The sequence below is a fragment of the Triticum urartu genome, chromosome 4 (assembly GCF_003073215.2).
Source record: "Triticum urartu cultivar G1812 chromosome 4, Tu2.1, whole genome shotgun sequence".
NCBI classification, from domain to species: domain Eukaryota; kingdom Viridiplantae; phylum Streptophyta; class Magnoliopsida; order Poales; family Poaceae; genus Triticum; species Triticum urartu.
The window spans coordinates 32,083,470-32,102,940 of record NC_053025.1 but is presented as its reverse complement, the minus strand read 5'-3'; the positions used below and the strand labels follow the sequence as shown (position 1 = coordinate 32,102,940).

The following is a 19,471-nucleotide window of genomic DNA, read 5'->3' as shown; positions in this document are numbered from 1 at the left end:
TCTCCATTTATTTGGGATATTGCGAGATTTGAATCCCCGCGCACCTCTAGGCGCTGTATGCCCATGGAGGCAGCCATCTGAAGACCGTGCAATAAGGCCTCATATTCGGCAGCATTGTTGGAGTCTGTGTATAATATTTGGTGTACGTAATGGGTTGTGTCTCCGGTGGGGGATGTTAGGACAACACCCGCTCCTAAGCCGGACAGCGTTTTAGAGCCATCGAAGTGCATGACCCAGTTGGAATATGTACCGTACTCTTTAGGGAGTTCGGCTTCTGTCCATTCGGTGACGAAGTCGGCCAATACTTGGGATTTAATGGCTCAGCATGGTTTGTATGTTATGTCAAATGGCAGGAGCTCTATGGCCCACTTGGCAATCTGGCCCGTAGCGTCGCGGTTGTTTATTATGTCATTGAGTGGTACTTCGGAAGCCACTGTGATCGAGCACTCTTGGAAGTAGTGTCATAGCTTTCGGGATGCCATGAAGACCGCATATGCTACTTTTTGGTAATGAGGTACCAGGATTTGCATGGTGTGAGGACAGTGGATACGTAGTACACCGGTTTTTGAAGCGGAAATTTGTGTCCATCCTCCTCTCGCTCAACGACGAGCACCGCGCTCACCACCTGGTGTGTTGCAGAGATGTATAATAACATCGGTTCGCCGATGTTCGGCGCGGCCAGGATTGCATTGCTCGCTAAAAGAGCCTTTATTTCTTCCAGTCCGGCCGTTGTCGCATCCGTCCACTCGAAGTGGTCGGTGCATCGGAGAAGGCGATAAAGTGGCAATGCTTTATCTCCTAGTCTAGAGATAAAACGGCTTAAAGCTGCCACGCATCCGGCTAGTTTTTGGACCTGTTTAAGGTCTGTTGGTGTAGCCAATTGTGAAAAAGCTCTGATTTTGGCTGGATTTGCCTCAATTCCTCTATTGGAAATGATGAAGCCCAGTAGTTTTCCAGCAGGAACGCCAAAAACACACTTTTTCGGATTGAGCTTGATGTCATATGTACGGAGATTGTCGAATGTGAGACGTAAGTCGTCTATTAATGACTCGATGTGCCTAGCCTTGATGACGACGGCATCCACATATGCTTCAACTATCTTGCCGATTTGTTTCTCCAGGCATGTTTGAATCATGCGTTGGTAGGTGGCGTCGGCGTTTTTAATCCCAAAGGGCATAGTGTTGAAGCAGAAAGGCCCGTATGGGTTAATGAATGTCGTTGCGGCTTGATTGGACTCCTTCATTTTGATTTGATGGTATCCAGAGTATGCGTCGAGGAAACACAGTGAGTCGTGTCCTGCAGTAGCATCAATAATCTGATCGATGCGGGGGAGGGGGAAGGGATCCTTGGGACAGGCCTTGTTGAGGTCTTTTAAATCAACGCACAAGCGCCAGGATTTATCCTTCTTTGGCACCATCACCAGGTTTGCTAGCCAGTCCGGGTGTTTTATTTCTCTGATTAATCCGGCCTCGATTAGCTTGGCTAACTCCTCCCCCATAGCTTGTCGTTTGGGTTCAGAAAAGCGCCGCAATGTTTGCTTGACCGGCTTATATCCCTTCAATATATTGAGGCTGTGTTCGGCCAACCTGTGTGGGATCCCTAGCATATCAGAAGGGTGTCAGGCGAATATGTCCCAGTTTTCGCGCAGGAACGCTCGTAGGGCGGCGTCGACCGTTGGGTCCAGCTGTGCCCCGATGGAAGCTGTCTTCTTGGGGTCCGTCGGGTGGACTTGAAATTTCACTATTTCATGTGTTGGTTTGAAGGAGGTGGATTTGGGCCGCTTATCAAGGATTACGTCGTCCCTATCCACCATGGACATAGCACTCCGCGCCAAAAACAAAACCGCATCCTCGTCGAATGGTTCCTTTTTGCCCGCCAGAGGGGTTGAGTGGAGACCGGTGGTTCCCAGCGAGCTGTCTGAGTTTTCCAGGCGCTTTCCATTGCGCAGTACTTCTGTACTATGGTTGCCAAGTCAGCGAAGTGTAATACGCGATGGCGGTTGATGGCGTTGAGGATTCCTTCATCCGTGCAATTATTGCAGAATACTGAAATCGCGTCCTCGTCGCGGCAATCTTTAATCTTGTCTTTGACAAGAAGGAATCTGGCCCAAAAGTGATGGACTGTTTCCTGGGACTGCTGTCGTACGTACGTGAGGTCGCATATATCCGGAGGACCGGAATTGCTCGGCGAATATTGCTTGTGGTGGGTGGGTGGCTTTAAATCCGAACCCTGGCCCAATTTGGGGTCCGGAGTTTGAAAAACTTCCGATCTTATTAGTTTGGGCTCCGGGATGTTAAATGATTTTCTAGGCTCGACGCCCGATTCTAGGTTCGGAGGGCTGGGAGTGTCGTCCCGCAGATAGGTATCCGGCTCTTCGAGCTCGGAAATCCGAACACAACTCGTCTTCAACATAGGGGAAGAGTTGTTGTTTTGCTCCTCCACGACGGCTATCTGATGGGTGGTCGGCGGAGATTTGATCTCTTTGATCGGGTTTAAGCCCAATCTGATCATAGTCTATAGCGACCCCCATGGCGGCGATGCGATCCAGGAGTTCGTTTAAAGATGACAACTCCGCCGGATCCATCTGCTTGAAGTACTCGGAGTCAATACGGGGACGATTTTTGATGACCTAAGAAGTCATCATCGACTTGACAGCCGAACGGGCGGTCATGGTAAAGTCGCCCAGCCGGAGGGTTTGGCCTGAGGCTAGGGCTCTTCCGGAGGTGATACTGTCCTTGATAACAAGGCGAGCCATCAATCCTGTCTTTGACGTCACAGCGGAACTCTCAATGAAAGCACCAATGTTGGTGTCAAAACCGGCGGATCTCGGGTAGGGGGTCCCAAACTGTGTGTCTAAGGTTGATGGTAACAGGAGACGGGGGACACGATGTTTACCCAGGTTCGGGCCCTCTTGATGGAGGTAATACCCTACTTCCTGCTTGATTGATCTTGATGAATATGAGGATTATAAGAGTTGATCTACCATGAGATCGTAATGGCTAAACCCTAGAAGTCTAGCTTGTATAATTATGATTGCCTCTACGGACTAAACCCTCCGGTTTATATAGACACCGGAGGGGCCTAGGGTTGTACAGAGTCGGTTTACAGAGGAAGGAATCTTCATATCCGAACGCCAAGCTTACCTTCCACGCAAAGGAGAGTCCCATCCGGACATGGGAGGAAGTCTTCTATCTTGTATCTTCATGGCCCATCAGTCCGGCCCACGTCACATAGGCCGGACGCCCGAGGACCCCTTAATCCAGGACTCCCTCAGTCGTGTTGGAGATGAATGGGCGATGCTTGCACCACGGTTGCAGACCTAAAACATATGGATGCATCACACATTAGGGTTCATCATCTCCAAAAAAAAATCTAAACCTAGGGTTCATCATATGGTCAAAAATTCTAAACCTAACTTGTATTCAATTAGGGTTCATCACCTTCAAAAAAACCTAGCTTATATTAGGGTTCATCATGTGTTCAAAAAATATCAACTAGGTTCATCATGATTCGTCAGGAAGGATCACCACCTAACTTGTATTATCTAGATGCAATCACCTAGGTTCATCATATCAACTAGGGTTCATCATGATTTTGAACATGAACATGAATCATTCTTAGGCTACAAAAAAGAGGAGTGATTTGACTCAAAGTAATTGGGGGGTCGGAGGAGCTTACTTTCCTCTTTTTGGAGCCATCTCGATCCGCAAAATCCGTGAAGAAACGAAGAAGATCGGAGGGGGGAAGTGGAGGAGATGAGAAAGGGGCGAGAGGAAGAGGAAGACGGCTGGGTGGGGGGATAAGGGGGTGGGGTGGGTTGGGCGGGCCGGCTGGGTTATAAATGCCCAAACCCTACTGCCAGGGACCATGACGGTAGGGATCGACAACCTACCGCCATAGGGTGTGTCGGTAGCGTCGGAGCATCTGTGTTGGGTTTTTGTGACCAAAACTGCCATCAGCTCAGCGGGAGGGTTGCACACCCTACCGCCAGGGCCTTTGGCGGTAGGACCCTACCGCCATGACGCCTGACGGTAGGGTGTGCAACCCTCCCGCTGAGCTGCTGGCAGTTTTGGTCACAGGAGGGGGCGTGCTGGGGGAGGCCCCCTACCGCCGGCGGGTGTGGCGGTAGGCTATACATACCTACCGCCGTAGGGCCTGGCGGTAGGGTAGCCCATAGTGCATTTTTGCACCTCCTAACTTCTCTTGTCTTCAATTTTTTGCACATAACAATTAAATACTTATAAACATGAAGCATATGTATCACATAGCAAGCACACATCCACAAATCCACAAATAATAAAGTTGGATACGTAACAAGCACACATCCACGAGCAAGTTTTACATAGCAAGTTCACGAAACGGTTTCACGAGCAAATGGTTCACAAAGCAAACATGAAATGTTTATAGTTCAACGGCACGTCACAGCAGCAACTTCAGTCCCTCCTTCCCCTCTTCGACGTTCGGTCCTTGTTGGTCTTTGATCGCTTCTTGTCCGCCGTCTTCTTGCGGTGAGTAGGACGCGCTTTCTGAAACGGGGATGTACTCTTCCAATCCTTCTTCGGCACATTCCTCATCTCACGCTGGGTTGGCTGAGTTGCTGGAGGTCCGTCGTCATAATCGTACGCCTCCTCCTCATCGTCCTCTTCCTCTTCTTCACCATGTTCTTCTTCTGCTCCCTCTTCCTCGCCCTCTTCTTCATCTTCCTCTTCATCATCATCGTCCTCACTCTCCTCCTCGTCATCTTGAACCGCCATAGACGACGAGGCTGCATGGCTCGATGAAGCGAGGCTACGCATCGGTGCAGGAGCAAAAACATCCTCGGTGTTTGTAGCGCATCCAAGCAGGCCCACAAGCCTGCGTGCTTTGCTGACATACTTCTGCAATGATAACGAAACAATGTGAACTTCTGCAATGTCCAATTTCTGCAAATGAACTTAAGAAAATGAACTCCATATTACCTTCACCGTTTCCCTCAACTTGTTCTCATCTTGAGGGTTACCTTCACCGTTTCCCTCAACTTGTTCTCCATATTAACACAAAAAATTATGAACTAGTTTCATCTTGAGGGTTCAACATTTGTTCTCCAACTATATCCACTACTTGCATCATAGCATATCAACATGCATCATCATATCACAATAAATTCCTCCACATGCATCATATAAAAAAAATCCTTCAAAAATAATATGAACTAGGGTTCATCTTCACATAACCATAGCAACTAGTGACTAGAGTTCATATCTAACACAATATAACATCTATAATCAACCTAAATCAATCCTAGGGTTCAAAATATTTAAATCTAGTTCAAGAAGGGGGGTGATTTGAATCAAATAATGCGACGAATCGGAAGCTATTTGACTAAAACTAATTGGAGAGATCGAAGGAGCTTACTTTTCTTTCTTCGGGGCCATCTCGATCCGCAAAAACGATGAAAAAACGACGAAGATCAGAGGGGGGCAGTGGAGGAGATGAGAGAGGGGGCGAGGGGAACAACTCCTCTGTTCTTGGGGCGGCTGGGTGGGGGAGAAGGGGGTGGGGTGGCCGGCCCGCGGGCTTATAACTGCCCACACCCTACCCCCAGGTCCCTGGCAGTAGGATCGGACAGGCTACCGCCAGGACCAGCGGCGGTAGGGTGGGACGGAGGGGGACGGAGGCCGTTACCGCTGCTGACGTGGATAAATTTCCTACCGCCGCAGGTGCTGACGGTAGGCTATAGCATCCTACCGCCGGGCCTCGTGGCGATAGGAGAAATGGTCAAATCTTAAAAAATAAATTAAACTAGGGTCAGATCTCGATTTTGTTTGATAAAAGGGTCAAAACACAAAATTTTGCCACGGGAGCACCCTCGAAGACAGGGCGACATTGTGACGTACTAGCTATCGGGAAGTGGCTGTCCGGAGCCAGAAGTTGTCGGTGACCAGTGGCGGAGCCAACTTACTGGCAAGGCTTCCCGCCACACCTAAATCTGCCGCAAGTACCTAGTACATATACCAGTACGCTTACGTATTTCATGCTGGGGGGGCTGACGTAGCCTACAAGTACCTCGTATATATACTGCACTATATTGCCTACGTGTTGAGCACGTTGCTGACCGGCGTGCATGCAACTTAACTACACCGCGCTAAAATACAAATGCACGTAGAATAAAGAATCTGAACCGTTGGATGAAAAAGCGAATACATGATACAACCGGCCAACTCACGGCCGCGAGTCGCAACAGCTTCCTAGTTCAAAACTGCCAGGGATTTTGAGTGCCAATACTTGAGTTTTGGGTTGCGCGGCCGTATAGTATATACTCTCTTCGTTTCTAAATATAAGCCCTTTTAAAAATTTCAATACAAACTACATACAGATATACATAAACATATTTTACAGTATAGATTCATTCATTTTGCTTTTTTATGTGGTTTGTGTTGAAATATCTAAAAGGTCTTATATTTAGCAATGGAGGGAGTAGTATTCTAGTAAGATCTTGCATAGTTACATTACACATGATTTTCTTTTTCGTAAATATTGCCACACCTGAAATTTATTCCTGCCTCTACCACTGACAGTGAATGGAGGCTCGCATCACCATCTTAGAGAAGAATGTGGCATAGAAAGTTGGACAAACACCGTAGATCCGTTCATACCTCACTGGCTTCCCGACGTAGCCAAAGTTTGCCATGCTTCGCTAAAGGAAGAAGAAACCAACATATGGAATCACGAGCTGTCGTCGACATCATCAAAGACCACCTACAAGAAGTGAAGACAAAACTGTGACCCCCAAACTGCCCTAGACCAAAGCTCCACATGCCTTGCCTTCCATCGATACCAACCAGCACCGTCAGAATGAGGACAAGATGTAAAGACCTTATTCCATGTCGCCGATAACAACATCACCTCGCCATCGCCTGTAGGACACCTAGAATGATCCCTAAACTGTGCTAAGGTGACCCAAACAACACGGCTAACCCCAGACCAGGGTTTTATCCCCTCATCAATGCTGGAAGGCTTTGTGAGGCGAGAGAAACCGTCATGAACAACACACATGAGAGGCACAATTACGCTAAAGATGTGCTATAATTGTGCTATCCTCAGCGTATATCTGTACATCAATATGGTTGCTTTAGCACAATTACGTCAAAGATGTGCCACCGTCGACGTATATCAAAACATCAATGCTATTAATTTTGTACCGTGGAATTTTAATACCTTTTCAGTAGTCGTACCGGATTATCGGGTATTTAGTATATGTGATTTTAATTCCTTTTCACAAGCTGTACCCGATTAGGCGATTACCATTCATTCGGTATACCTCACCATTAAGCTCTACCGCTGTAAGAATTGTTTGCTTCGCTCTTAATCTTGTCCTCATTCTGGCGATCTACCGGCGGAGGAGGATGACAGCGGGGGAGGAACCCTAGATCTCTTCAACCTCTTTTTTCCAAAAAAAAAAAACAATCCTATGTATAACTCCTCCCGTCCCGGCGTTAGCCACCGGCAGCGCGGGCTCCACCAGCCAGTGAGACAGCACCGTGCCGCACTGCCGCTACGGGAACCCAACGACGGACCCCAGGTTTTCAACCCGGTCCAGAGGAAGGAGAGGGGAAGGGAGAGCCGACAGAGAGAGCACTCACAGGGGCAGCGCAGGGCAGGCGGCGTGCCCTCACTCGCCTCCCCATCTCGGAGCTGGCCCTCGGCGCCGGAGCGGTGAGAGGATCCGAGAGCTCCCGCGGCGGCCCCCATGGAGCCCAAGCCCCAGCCCGCGGCCCACGGCGACGGGGCGCCGGCCGAGGCCCCCCGCCGCCGCGGCGGCGGCGGCAAGCGCAAGGCGTCCGGGTCGTCGTTCACGCCGTCCAAGCGGCACGCCAAGGAGCGCAACGCCGCCTTCCACGCGCCCTCCCACATGCTGCACAGCGGGCCGCTCACACGCGCCGCGCGCCAGTCGCCGCACAAGCTCTCGACCGCCCTGGCGGATGCGGCCCCCGTGGCGGCCGTGCCGGGGGGATCGGGCCCGGGCGAGGGCTCCTCGATTCGGCCCGACAAGGCGCAGACGCCCGCCGAGGAAACGCCGCTGGTGGACGAGGGGTTCGAGGCCGTTCGATCCCGCGGCGCCGGCGTCCATGTGGTCCCCACCTTCGCCGGTGAGCCCTCTCCCCTGTACAGTCGCTTGATCTCTCGTTTGGGGTGGCGAATTGCCGGAACGAGGGTGGTTGTGAGGAGTCCGCGTTTTGCTAGGGCTTTCCGAGTAGAAGCGTTCGGTAAATTCACTCACTGCATCCTTCCTGCTATTTAAATGCTTTACCGGAATGAACCAGTAGCATGTAGCAGAGGAGTGTAGTTCGATGGTTAGCATTGTTGCTGCAGTTAAGTAACCTGAATTAATACTTGTAAGTTGCACAATGATGTGCTAATTGTAGTTTTCATCGAACCAACAGAGGGATCTGGATACCCATGTTGGCTCCCACATGCTCCACGGTGATCTCATCGGATGAACCACGATGTCACCATGAAAGGGAAAGCACCATGGCAGATCTTGATAATTGCTGTAATCCAGTAACCATGTGCAACCATGACTAATACTGGCATAATCACTTCATTCATGTAACTGTTGATTTAGCTAAACTTGAGTGCATGCTCATTCTGTTGATTTCAGATTTAACTGCTTGATATAGGAATTTACTACAAATCATTGCCTTTATTACTTCTAGTGTGTGGTGGTAAACAGCTATTAATGTCTATTTGCCTTCCTCTTTGCTGTTGCCTTGTGCAAATGAAGAGTTGAGTGCTCATCATTTTGCTTTCTTCCACGTGCTTGGAGCATGACTTGTTTTCTTTTGAGAGATATCTTCTCCTTGTAAGTATTTTAACCATAGATCAGCTTTCTGACATTACCATATATAAGAGCAATTGCAACCTTGGTAAATCTTGATAACACAGTAAACAGTTACCTCACCATGAAAGGGAAAGCACCATGGCAGATCTTGATAATTGCTGTAATCCAGTAACCATGTGCAACCATGACTAATACTGGCATAATCACTTCATTCATGTAACTGTTGATTTAGCTAAACTTGAGTGCATGCTCATTCTGTTGATTTCAGATTTAACTGCTTGATATAGGAATTTACTACAAATCATTGCCTTTATTACTTCTAGTGTGTGGTGGTAAACAGCTATTAATGTCTATTTGCCTTCCTCTTTGCTGTTGCCTTGTGCAAATGAAGAGTTGAGTGCTCATCATTTTGCTTTCTTCCACGTGCTTGGAGCATGACTTGTTTTCTTTTGAGAGATATCTTCTCCTTGTAAGTATTTTAACCATAGATCAGCTTTCTGACATTACCATATATAAGAGCAATTGCAACCTTGGTAAATCTTGATAACACAGTAAACAGTTACCTCACCATGAAAGGGAAAGCACCATGGCAGATCTTGATAATTGCTGTAATCCAGTAACCATGTGCAACCATGACTAATACTGGCATAATCACTTCATTCATGTAATATGCTAATACTGCTTTTGTCTGTTGAAGGCCATACTAGCAACCACCTTATGATTCTATGTGATTGATCTTTGCGTAGTCTCTTATTTTCTTGAAATGTATGGTTTTTGTCTGTTCAAACTTCAAAGCATGCAAAGCCCATTTTCTTGAACTAAAATATTGTAAATACTATTTAGCAGAAGATATATTTTATGGTTTGATGCTGCCTTTCAAGTTTCCACCCTAATTGTCTTAATTATGATGACATGCTTTCCTTCTTTATTCATGTTCTGAAATCAATTTTCTTTCGAAGTTAAAAAGTGCACAACAACAAATCATTTTTTTCTGCAGGATGGTTTTCATGGAAGGAAATCCACCAAGTTGAGAAGCAAACCTTGCCTTCGTTTTTTAATGGAAAATCTGAGAAGCGGACACCGGAGATATACTCGGGGATTAGAAATTCCATCATGATGAAATTTCATGCCAATCCTCAGCTGCAGCTGGAGCCCAAAGATTTGGCTGAGCTGTCAGTTGGGGAGGTCGATGCTCGACAGGAAGTGTTTGATTTCTTGGATCACTGGGGCCTGATCAATTTCCACCCTTTTCCACCTGCTGGCCTAGAAGAGAGTAAGCCAGAGGAGAGCCAAAGCGATTCTCGCAATGAGGAGAAAGCTTGTCTCATTGAGAAGCTGTTTAAATTTGAACCGGTTCAGTCATACATGATTCCTTTACCAAATAAAGGGGAGGGGGAAATTCCAGTGCCTCTGCCTACCTTGCTTCCTGATCCTGTTCTAGTGGAAGATGTAATTGCAGCAGCTGAGCCTTCCGTTGAGTACCATTGCAACTCTTGTTCAGTTGATTGCTCAGGCAAGCGCTATCATTGCCGGACCCAGGTAAGCATTTTTTTAGTGCCACATCCCTGCTCGGATTATTGCTATATCACCATATGTTATATCACCCATTAGAATCATTCTGATATAGTGCACCTTGTGATTCAATTTGTGGATGGTAGCATTGATTTTTGTTTTATTGCTGCAGGCAGATTTTGACCTGTGTTCTAACTGCTACAACGAAGCAAAATTCGATGCAGGCATGTCCAAAACAGATTTCATCCTCATGGATTCCACAGAAGTTTCTGGTGCTCGTGGTACTAGCTGGACTGATGAGGAGACATTGCTTCTCTTAGAAGCTCTGGAAATTTTTGGTGGAAAATGGACTGAGATTGCCGAACATGTTGCTACAAAAACAAAAACACAGTGTATGTTACACTTTCTGCAAATGCAAATTGAGGATCGCTTCCATGATGGTGATGATATTCACCAAAATATCCATGAAAGCACAGAGCAAGCCTTGGTGGAAAAAGGCACCCCTGAAGTACCTGAGAAAATGGAAACTGAAGAGAAAGTTGAAGGAAAAGATACCAAGGATGAGAAGCCTTCAGAGAAAACGGAAGGCAATCACACAGAAGAAAAAACAGAAGAAGGAAGTGTTGTTGAAAATAAAGATGCCAAAAATTCAGGTGGTGCAGATTCAGTCACAACACCAAACGTTGATGAGCCAAAACCATCTTCTGACACTGACCTAGCAAAGGAAAATTCTGTTAATCTTGATACTTCTGAGAAAAATGTGCCAGATGATGCTATTGATATTTCTGGTGAAAATGCATCAAATGATGCTATTGATATCCTGAAATCTGCATTCGAGGCTGTTGGTAACTTCCCTGGACATGAAGGTTCATTTGCTGATGCAGGGAATCCTGTTATGGCACTGGTAAGAACTGCCATAGTGTCATATACCCTTGGACATCTTTACTAATTATACAGTATTTTCTACAATGAGGTATGTCAAATGTCTTGTGCAGGCAGCATTTTTGGCTGGTCTTGTGGAAGATGACAATGCTACCACTTCTTGCCGTAGTTCACTAAAAGCTATCTCAGAGGATTCTCCTGCACTACAATTGGCAAGTAGGCACTGTTATATTCTTGAAGATCCACCGAGTGATCTGAAAGACATTTTTGTCACTGTAAGGTAAGCAGTGTTTGCACCTGTGTAAAATTCTATTGCAATGTATTGTGCTGATGGGGTCAATGAAATTTTCAGTAATACAAATAAAGATGAGGATCAAGCAAAAGGTGAGGATCAAGCAAAAGATGAGGATATGGTTATAGATTCAACTGGTACTGAGAAAAAGGACATCAATGGTAAGGAAGAGAATACTGTGTCTGTGGAAAAGCAAAACAGTCCATCCATTTCACCAAAAGACCACAAAGAATCAGATACTAAGAATGTATCTTGCGATGATGAAGCACCCACAGTGAAGCCTAAATCCAATAAAGCTAAGGAGACCGATGATCCAATTCCTCTGGTGGATAAGAGTGCGTCCAACGACACACAAGTTCCGTCAAGTTCTACCAAAGATTCAGTTGCTCCAGAAAATAATGCAAATGGATGTGGTTTGTCAGCTTCTCAAGAGGTTGTTGCAGGAAGTACTACATGTGCAACTAATCCTGAGCTGTTAAAGGACAAACCAAGTTCTGAAGTGGAGCCAGTTGATGATTCACCTTCACAAGGCAAGATCGAGCTTAACAAGACTGAAGATGCAGTTGCTGCCCCAACTGCCGTACAAGATGAGAAAACCCATACATTGGGGAATGGCAAGCTGGAAGGTACTTCATCTACATTTAGCTTATACGTAAAGTCCGAAACTATCTCTAATGAAACAAGAGAAGAGTAATAAGCATGCAAAGTTCAATTAGCGCATTCTGAGTAGTTAACCCTTATAATTATTCACTAGTCCAGAAGACTTCGTTGCAACATTGACTTGCGTCAACTGCACATGTAAGCAGTTATGCTGGTCTGGTCATGCTGGGTAAGATTATTCACATTCCCATATATTCATCATAATTTCTTAACACGCCATCAGATTGAGCTGTTTCTGAGCAGGACCTGCTAAATCCAGAATTTTAGATCTGCTTGCAAACATAGTATTGTAGCCATGGAATATGTGGTTTGCTTTTCCTGTGCTGCCATAAGAGATCAACTTGTAGCAAAATATGGATGTGGAAGTGAGAAGGAGCATTCTAAATGCTTTAGTTGCTTGAACCGTTCTATCTATGTGCTTTAACAACTTAATTAGTTAAACATACGTGTAGTTAGTTTCATTGTTTTTAAGGCGGTAAGGCGACCTAAGGCGAGCACCACCCGCTCTAGCGCCTAGGAGACGCTTAAGCGCCTAAGGCGACGCCTAAGCGCCTAAGGCGGGCATATTTGTAAGGCGCTGCCCGGGCGCCTTATCGCCTAAGCGTCCAAGGCAGGACGCCTAAAAAAAATGGTTAGTTTTGTTTTCCTTTTCATTTTTCAGTTGGATGATGAGTGCATTTATTTCTAATTTCTCGTTTCACTTCTTGATCTTTTAGTTCCCAGACATAATCATTCTCTGACATCTGTATCCCCAAAATATTGGAGAATATATATCAGCTGTCTCCTGTAAGGATGGCCCGATGAGAGCTTTGTGATATCTGACCACGATGAAGTAAACAGAGTCGTATGAATTAGAAAAAGGCAGTCATTAGAGGGGCAGAATTTAGAAAACAGATTTAGCTTCATAGGTCAAACCTCTTGGTGGTTCAATTTTTCATCAGCTGATATCCTCCCCTGTGGTATCCCTATCTTGCAGAACCTAACAGTGCTGAAAACGTACCTGCCGATGGAGAGATGGTCTCAAGAGTGACCGCCGAGCATAATGATTCCTTAACTAGGCTAAAACGAGCCGCAGCGACTGCTGTTTCAGCAGCTGCTGCGAAGGCTAAGCTCCTTGCTGAGCAGGAAGAAGATCAAATTCGACGGCTAGCTGCACTGGTGGTCGAGAAACTGGTATAGTCGGATGCTTTGCTCTCCAAATGATCCCTCCTGTGTTTTGTGCCAGTAATAACTGCAAATTATATACTAGTGTTCTGTGCCAGTAAAGACTGCAAATTATATATATTTTCATTTATGCAGCTGCAGAAGACGGAGGCGAAGATGTCATTATTTGCAGATGTTGAGCACGTGGCCCTGCGCACAAGAGAGTACACTGAAAAGACCAGAAAGAAGCTTCTGATGGAGCGGAACGCGATAATCGCAGCTCGCATGGGCGCACTGCCATCTAGGCCGAACCAGCAGGGTGCAGCTGGGAACAGATTGCCGCCCGGATATGGCGCCCCTGCAGTAAGACCGCCAAACGCAATGCCCCGGCCGAGCAGCTGAGTCGATGAGGTAAAACCTGTCGCCTCGGTGATCGACCTGTATACCCGATTCTTTTAGAAGCACACCTCAGACCAATCAGGCATAAGCTATGTTGTTGTTGTAGCATTCATGTAGGAGCGTACCGTATCGTGATCTGTATAAGGAAAAAACCCGGCCATTTTTGGCTTTGGATGTGATGCTCTCTCCGTGCACTCTGCTTGTGACTGAGCCATGTTATGATCTTCCGTGTAGACCTGAAGTTACCAAAAGAGTTTTCATGCGGACTGATGTGCTTGTGAGGAGGCGATGGTTCGGTTTTCGTGGTCTTCCTTGCGCGAATTTCGTGTGAAGATGCTTGGAGTCTTGCTTGTTTGTTTTCCCATCTATGTATTGTTTGTGTCTTTGGTGGCAAAGTCTCGACGGTTGAGGCAGCGTCGTATCGAATAAATGCCCCACGGTTCTATCCCTGTCTTGATGTGGCCGTCGTAGCCGATGCAACCTACACCGAGGTTGAGCATGTGGTCCGCGGATCGACGTCTCTCGTTCTTGTGGATTGTTATCTGTCGCTTCGGCTCTCGTTCTTCTGGATTATTGTCTGGCGCTTAGGCCTATATTGGCTGCGAGTGTTTTCAAGCATGCTCTTGTCACTAGGTATGTTGATTCGTTTTTTTGTACTCCCTCCAATCCTTTTTAGTTCACATATAAGATTTGTCTGAAATCAAGCCTTGCAAAATTTGACCAACTTTATAAAAAAAAATATCAATATTCATAATGTGAAATCAATATCAGTAGATGCGTCATGACTTAAATTTTCATATTGTATAACTTTAGCATGTTGATATTTTTTCATATAAATATAGTCAAACTTTATGAAGTTTGACTTCAGACAATTCTTGTATGTAGAGTAAAAAGGACCGGAGAGAGCACAGTGATGAAGCAATCCTTGCAAGGGGTGTGCGTGTGCCCTCGACCATAGTGCGTTCATCAATTTTAGGTTCTCATGTGGGCTCCTTGAAACTTTGAGGTTAGTCAAGTGCTTGCTGGTTTGGTCTTCTACGGCTTCTTCACTAGTTGTATGGAGAAAAGTCAAGATACAGAGATGTATAGGCTTTGTGTCCTGCTTAAAGAGACGGGGCGGTGGAGGTTTGTTTCCGGCAGATTTCGTGGGATTCGACCGGCGTTTGATTAGGGTTTATGTCTTGATTAGGAAGACGTGACAATGGCTCCCTGAATAAGATTTTTCCTGCCTAACCCTTGTCCTTGCGGCGCGTCTAGCATCGTCAGAGCGTGTGGATGTGTGTCTCCGGCGCACCTCACATAATTCGGTCGGTGTTGGCCTTCGGAGGATCCCCTTGATCCAGTCTTTGTTCACGGATCTACATGTTGGATCCTTCTGGTCTATGCTTCTCTTAATCAACGACAATTAATGTCTAGTGTGCTAGTCCCGTGGGACCTTAGTATGATGATAGCCCGACTGTCCACTACAACAAGTTTTGCCCAGCTCCTGTGAGGAAGGGGCGATAACGACGCCAAGGATTCGGCTCGCCCCAGTGCTTATAGTCATTGTTAGGTGGTCTACAGACCTGGATGCATTTTTTATTACTGGTGTATTTTATAGTGTCATGACAAATGATTAGATTGGAAGTTTTCAAAAAAGAAGAAGCATCAGATTGCACGGCGAACTAGTGTGTGTACGTGCATGTCTTACTCTTTCCAAACAATTAAGCATAATCTGTCATCTGCCGCCTGTAAGCTGAGATGCAGAAACTAATGAAGAATCAATTGTTGCGGTAAATGTCGCTACGGGCATCTTTGCCGGAAGGCTTGGCGGAGGCGCCTCAAATCGTAGCACGCTGACCGCTTGCTTGATGGACGGTCTCAGGGTCCTGTCAGGGTGCGCACCAGAGCCCGACCGCCATCATGCGCTCCATCTCTCGGTCGTCGAACTCCAGGTTGAGCTGCGCATCGGCCGCGGCAAGGGTCCTTCCACTTTCCCATGAATCCCAGACCCATTGCACCAGATGAATGATGTCTTCTCGTCCCCGAGCAACAGCGGGCCGCTTGCCGCAGGCGATCTCGAGCATGACTACGCCGAAGCTGTAGACATCAGACTCGGCGCTTGTCCTTCCCGTGACCATGCACTCAGGGTCCATGTAGCCCATTGTTCCTGCAATACCAGTTGTGTATGGTCCTCGGTCGTGGTCGACAAGCCGCGCGAGCCCAAAATCACCAAGTTTGGCGCAGAACGACGCGTCCAGCATGATGTTGCTTGGCTTGACGTCACGGTGTAGAACACATTGCTCCCAGTCCTGGTGCAGGTACAAAAGTGCAGACCCTAACCCCAGCACGATCTCATACCTAAAAACAACACCAAACGAAATAAGCGAAAACATATTAGGTTGGAGAGATAAGCTAGACGCCGGAGATACAATAGTCATAATATATCCGCACCTGAGTGGCCACGATAATATGGTGTTTGAACTGTAAAGGTGAGTATCTAGGCTGCCGTGGGGCATAAGATCGTAGACAAGCAAGAGCTCGCCACCGCCATGGCACCAGCCAATGAGCTGCACCAGGTTTCGATGTCTCAGCCGGCTTATGATCTTCACCTCTGAGATGTACTCCTTCCTCCCCTGCTTGGAGGTCTTGGACACTCTTTTTATAGCAACCTCAACTTTAAGCTCTTTCAAGAATCCTTTGTACACGGAACCGAAGCCACCTTCGCCCAGCTTCTTCTCGTCAGAGAAGTTGCTGGTGGCGACGGCAAGATCACTGTACCGAAACCGCTTGGGCCCGGTGCCTTTCTCGAAGTCGTCTTCCATGGGATCATCGTCAAAAGTATCTACTTGTCTTGCAATCTGATTTTGCCTCCGATAGCGCAAAAGGAAACAAACCAAGAGACTCGATGAGATGACGAATACAACGACGACACCGGCAGACACGCCGGCCACCAGCGTTGTCCGGCTGCTAGTCCTGTCGGCGGCAAGTGGCGGGGCTTCTAAATGAAAAAAAAACCACATACTCCTTCAATGAGACAAATGTCACGCGATGTACTCCTTCCATTAAAATGAAATAGGAAAAGGAATTAATAGTACCTGATGGGAGATTGGACGGCGGTGGAATGGTGATACGGAGAAACTCGCCGTCACCGATGCTGTATACGGCGTAGCAGCTGTAGCCCTTGATGCCAGCATAGGTGCTGTTTGGGAACACACTGGAGAGCTCTCCCACGAACTTGGTAAGGCACCCGCTGCACTCGCTTGCGTTCAGGTCCCTCGTGCACTGCGCCAGACCGTGCATGGCCGTCGGCGACTGCGAGCTGGCCGCGTACGTCACGCTCCCGTTCGCTAGCCGCAGCGGCGAACGCGCGGCCTCCGCTGCTAACCGGGTGAGCAAATCCCATCTCGTGCTGTTCATGCTGGACGGGTCGTCCACGTAGGTCCTGTTCATGCTGGACGGGTACGGGCCGTACGGGTCCTCCACGTAGATGGCGAAGTCGAGGTCGGCGACGGAGACGAAGGACTCGTTGGAGTAGCGGAGAAGGCACGAGTCGTAGGCAACCTTCATCTGCCGGCCGAACGGGCACGACTGCTGTATCCCATAGGCCGCGGTGTAGAGGCAGTCGTGGCACTCCGTCCAGTTGCGGTCGGCATAGCACGAGACGAGGCCGAACACCTCGTCCGGTGATTCGCCGGCCGCGCCGTTGTAGTAGAAACGGTTGTCGAGGGCACGCGCCGGGAGGTCGGCCATGAGGGCCAAAAGATTTAGCCGGTACCGGCTATACACTCCGTAGTCGCCCGTGGTCGAGCAGAACCAATGTGCCACTCCCTGTGCTACAGCGACGTCGACGTAAGAGGAGGACAAGACAACGGCGAGGAGAAGCAGGGGAAGGCGCCGTGGAGCCGTTGCCATCGATCGACGCTGAGCTAGCTAGCTGTACAGTCAATTGGGGCGCGCAGCGCGTAGGTAACTCGGTATATGTAACTACATCGTCCTCCCTGCAACAAGTAATGGCGAAGATAAACAATTTTCAGTCGAACACTTCAAACGATGACCAGAGACAGGGATCGAAGCCTACATACGTGCGAGGACATGAAGATGGTCCATTTGGAGCCTGCAGGAGCATTTCCTTGCCACATATAGATAACACCACGTCACCACAAGTCCAATCAGATCCTTAAATATGGCCGAACGATTCAATGTGTGCACTCTGTAGTCTAGACTGGTCACAGAGAACCGCCGGACACTGCCGGCCCATTCTGTCAAAGAAATGATTGTTTTTTACTGTGGCACTTCGTGACATGACGTGTGCGTTCACTGGTGTTCTGTAAAGCCGTCTGTGATTTTGTCATCGTCAAACTATCAAAAATTTGAAATGATGTCATGGATTTAGTCTCATTTTGTGTGCCTTAGCATTTTTATGGTTTTGCCTGTGCACCTAATTGCTTGCTTATTGCATGCAATTGATTGCACTACTCTTTGCATGCATTATATTAGCACCATACCATGATTCAGAACAAATAGATGCGTCTTTTATTTCTTCCTATGGAAGAAAAGAAAGGTGAACATGTGGCTAGGGTTTCATCTGCACCCCCTGTTAGATATACAACAGTCAAATCAAACGACGGATAGTGGCGAAGGCATGCATGAGCTATAAAGTCATTTGACTACACAACTTTTTGGCAGAAAAAAGGAATTCAACCAGTAGAAATTGTTAAACCTCATGTATTTGTACCTATATTCCTGTACGGTAGAGCGTCAGAGTGTGCGTGTGTGTGTAGTTTTCAGAGTCAGCACACACGAGCACCTCCTCGAGGCATATGGCCCGGCCACGATCACCATCATGGGCTCACGCCCTCTACTCCCTCCTGTATAAGTGTAACTCTCCTGATCAATGCAAGTGTGTTCGATCTTCTCTCCCTCAAACATGGTATCAGACGCAGAGGAAACCAACCCCTTCGTGCATGCCCACCCTCCTCCTTCCGCTGCCATGGCCACCAACCCTCTCGCCTCTCCCAACTCCTCTGATGACGATGCTCCTCCGCCGGCTGGCGTCCTCCACGCTGCTCTGGTGAGCACCCCTCCTGCACCGCCGGTTGCTCCTGCACCGGTGCTGGCCCCCGGTGCTTTCCCCACCTCCGTGCTCCAGACGATTGACATCCGTCACCATGTCCCCATCACCCTGAACTTGCACGCTGGAAACTACGCGCAATGGCGTCGGTTCTTCTTCACCATCGTGGGCATGTTTGGCGTCCGCGACCACCTCCTCGCCCCCGCTGACGACGACATGTACCTAGGGTAGGGTCATAGGCCTGACCTAGACACCCTCCCCAAGGACATTACCCTGAAGTCAGAAGCATTCAAGGGATAACATCATCCACTCGACCAGAAGCATTCCACTCGGAAGATTCAATGTCACTCGACCATAGAAATACTCACTCGACGACCAGAAGACCTGAAGCCACTCTGTACAGCAACGCTCGGGCATTTACTCTGTAGACTTAATGGTTATTCATGCATCTTTATTTCTAGCGTTACCAGTAACGCCCCATCTTTATGTACCTTAAACCCTGTGTAACTGAGGGCCGGAGGGGTCTGGCGAACTCTATATAAGCCACCCCCTCCTCAGGGACAAGGGTTCGCACCCCCTGTAACTCCACACACATAATTCAGTCGACCGAGCTCCCGAGCACCGAGATGTAGGGCTGTTACTTCCACCGTGAAGGGTCTGAACTCGTAAACCTTGTGTGTACAACTTCACCATAGCTAGGATCTTGCCT

At 47.8% G+C, this 19,471-nt stretch overlaps 1 protein-coding gene and 1 pseudogene across 2 annotated transcripts; one reads left to right on the top strand and one right to left on the bottom strand.

The window, feature by feature from the left end:
* The first annotated feature begins 7,563 nt into the window (after positions 1-7,563).
* Positions 7,564-13,988, top strand: LOC125550457 (SWI/SNF complex subunit SWI3D). 2 transcript variants are annotated; one of them, XM_048713453.1, is made up of 8 exons: positions 7,564-8,129; positions 9,819-10,360; positions 10,506-11,237; positions 11,329-11,495; positions 11,568-11,842; positions 11,930-12,133; positions 13,144-13,340; positions 13,467-13,988. In XM_048713453.1, the coding sequence occupies exons 1-8, from the start codon at positions 7,730-7,732 to the stop codon at positions 13,710-13,712; spliced, it is 2,763 nt and encodes a 920-aa protein (XP_048569410.1). In that variant the 5' UTR covers positions 7,564-7,729; the 3' UTR covers positions 13,713-13,988. The 2 variants fall into 2 exon arrangements, with proteins under 2 accessions (XP_048569410.1, XP_048569409.1); XM_048713452.1 differs by having other exon boundaries at positions 11,568-12,133.
* A 1,438-nt stretch (positions 13,989-15,426) lies between these two features.
* On the bottom strand, positions 15,427-17,603 carry LOC125553470 (annotated as a pseudogene).
* Between the last annotated feature and the right edge of the window lie 1,868 nt (positions 17,604-19,471).

Coding starts and splice junctions, on each gene's coding strand:
- LOC125550457 (XM_048713452.1), top strand. CDS start 7,730: ATGGAGCCCAAGCCCCAGCCCGCGGCCCACGGCGACGGGGCGCCGGCC. Junction 8,130..9,818: donor TGTGGTCCCCACCTTCGCCG/GTGAGCCCTCTC, acceptor TTTTTTCTGCAG/GATGGTTTTCATGGAAGGAA. Junction 11,238..11,328: donor GGAATCCTGTTATGGCACTG/GTAAGAACTGCC, acceptor TGTCTTGTGCAG/GCAGCATTTTTGGCTGGTCT.